This window comes from Hesperophylax consimilis, unplaced genomic scaffold (genome assembly GCF_061612785.1).
Source record: "Hesperophylax consimilis isolate HC1 unplaced genomic scaffold, BYU_Hcon_1.0 scaffold_36, whole genome shotgun sequence".
In the NCBI taxonomy this organism is placed as follows: domain Eukaryota; kingdom Metazoa; phylum Arthropoda; class Insecta; order Trichoptera; family Limnephilidae; genus Hesperophylax; species Hesperophylax consimilis.
In genome coordinates this window covers 1,072,864-1,075,403 of record NW_028301266.1, presented here as the reverse complement: position 1 = coordinate 1,075,403, position 2,540 = coordinate 1,072,864, and the positions used below count along the sequence as shown (strand labels likewise).

The window sequence follows — 2,540 nt, the reverse complement described above, 5'->3', positions numbered from 1 at the left end:
CATATATGCAAAGCGCTGCATGCAATATTTCACAACAAGTACTTCAATAGTAGTTTAAAACATTGTATTGTATGTACCTACATTGTAAAAACAATTCACGCCTCACAGAGACATTGCAAGAGTTTGAAGAACTGCTACTAATCAAGTATATGTATATGCAAAGTGCTGCATGCAATATTACACAACACGTACTTTAAAATATTGTATTGTATGTATCTAAATTGTAAAAAAATGATATTTGTTGTTGAGTTTCACTTTTTCACAAGAAACATAAAAATTATGAACATACAAAACGTTAATAAAAATAAAAATTTAACACACAAAGTATACAAAAAACTTATTATTTTGAAAATTATAAAACTAATCGTATTCATCCTCCGACTCCAACTGCAACGTATAGTTGGGCGAGTTGGCAAATGATGTTGACTGTTGTTTCGATGGTTGAGTTTGTCTAGAATTAGAAATGTTTTATTAGAGATCTCATTCATTCTACTTTCATCGTACCTCCTAGCTGGACTGCTTGCCTCTCCAAGGACAATTGTTAATAATCGTGTTCCATCCTTTGTGAACATACTTCGCAATCTCTCAAGTGACATATTAAATAATGCAATATTTAATTTAATTTGTTCAGTTTTGTACATTAAATGTTTTTAAAAGCCAGTATAGATGTATAGCAAATAAATACCTCGCCAACTGTCGTTGGAGTAAACAAACCCTTTCACGTTCCACTGCCGTGTATCTCTGAAACAAGAGATGATAATTCATTAATTTACTAACTTAATTTACCTTCTATAGTAAATTAGTTATTAGTGCCAGTGAGACGAGACCACTGTATCTTGCCCGGTCTCGGGGTGCCCTGACAAATAATTACAAAAAGGAACAGGAAATACCTCAAAAATGTCAGCAAATCGATCCATTGAACTCTGAAATGATAAATAACAACTCATTAATTTATTTTAAATAACAATAGGTAGTCGACATACTAAAAGGAAGATTATAAATTAATTTATTCATTTTGAATTTCTCGCCAAGCTGGATTTTACATGTTTATTAATTTTTTTTAACACAAAGAATATCTAAACAAACAGAACAATAAAAACTCCACCGCGCAAAATGGAAAAATAGTACATTGGGAATAGTACAATAAATAAATGAAATAAGTCAAAGCTGGGCATTTTATTTTGTTCTACTAAGATTTAATTCTAATTTAAAAGTACAGTGCCACACTTATAAGTTGGCGGTGGCCTAAACATGATTTGACGCTATTTCTTTATATTTTAATCTGGCAACTTACACGTGTAGCGCTGTATTTGGGAGTGATTCGAAGAGAAATAGGAAATACCTTAAAAATATTGGAGAAATTATTAATAGCTCCCACAAGCTCCTTGGATGATTTGTTGCTAGCCTCCTGCGCCATCACCATCCGAACCCCCACATCTGGCTTGTCAGTTAGCTTCCTCTTCTTGCTCGGGCGAGAAGGGGAAGCTAACTGCGCCGTCTGCAAATCTGTGGGCCCTTCTCCAACTTCATCGGAATACTGTAAAACACACAAATAATTTTCATTGATAATGAAAGATCAACTAAATTTTGACAGAATATATTATATTAACATTTTAAGACATTAGTGACCTCAACATCCTGCATTATGAGTTCAGGTCCCTCTCCTATACAGCTTTCTGGAAGTCCGCTGCCCTCAGAACTGGCTCTGCCGATGATGTTGATGACCTTCTGTGTCAGGTCAGTTAACACCGGTATCTCGGCAGTGTTTCCAGTCGTAAGGGCAGCTCGCTTGGCATCGGCATTTTGGGCACGCGACTTACATTTTAAGTCACGCCATGTCTGTAAAATGTAAAAATAATGTCAGGTTAAAAGTGATTTACGGTCTTATATCAAGTGTCTCGATGATAGATTATATTAGAAGGTCAGCAAAGTTTGCTGCAACCAGTTTGTATAGGTAGGTACAAATACTCACTGTTTTCCACTGCTCGGCTGACTTAGCAGGACCCAATTCTGCCAGTTGTTCCGCCAAATTCCGCCACATTTCCTGATTTTTTTTGGAACCCTGAGGTCCCACAAACCTTCCAGCGGCGAACTCCGAATGGTCAGCCATATAGCTGGTTAGCAAATCCATTTGACTGGTCGTCGACCTTACTCTCTTCCTGAAATCATAATATCAGCATTTTGAATATCTTAAAATACTGCGTATGATTGAAATATTAGTAAAAATAACTTCAAAATTTTGACACAATAGAATGTAAGTATATCTCTTTGATAACAATGGAAATTCTTTCACATAAAAAGATAAATAAATAACTTACCCAGCTACCATTGCTTGCGACATCGTAAAATATTAAAAAAACACGGCGTTTAAAATGGTCACGCTTGAAATCTGACTTTGACGTCTATTCAATTCATAGACAATTCCGTCCCAGTATTGCCAGCGTATATCGATTTGTATTTATTGCCTTATCGATGTCGTTAGATATATCAATGGCGTTCTCATGCTAGGGAAGTCGTTATAAAATGGTCGGTAGATACGC

The 2,540-nt window shown here is 35.6% G+C and overlaps 1 protein-coding gene across 1 annotated transcript; it reads right to left on the bottom strand.

Annotated features, from left to right (window-relative positions):
- Positions 1-373: 373 nt before the first annotated feature.
- On the bottom strand, positions 374-1,650 carry LOC149409106 (uncharacterized). Its single transcript, XM_089650174.1, has 4 exons — positions 1,630-1,650; positions 1,343-1,537; positions 891-923; positions 374-741 (listed from the first exon to the last, which is right to left on the bottom strand). The coding sequence occupies exons 1-4, from the start codon at positions 1,642-1,644 to the stop codon at positions 628-630; spliced, it is 357 nt and encodes a 118-aa protein (XP_089506300.1). The 5' UTR covers positions 1,645-1,650; the 3' UTR covers positions 374-627.
- Between the last annotated feature and the right edge of the window lie 890 nt (positions 1,651-2,540).

Coding starts and splice junctions, on each gene's coding strand:
- LOC149409106 (XM_089650174.1), bottom strand. Junction 924..1,342: donor ATTTCTCCAATATTTTTAAG/GTATTTCCTATT, acceptor TTATCATTTCAG/AGTTCAATGGATCGATTTGC. Junction 742..890: donor GATTTGCTGACATTTTTGAG/GTATTTCCTGTT, acceptor CTCTTGTTTCAG/AGATACACGGCAGTGGAACG.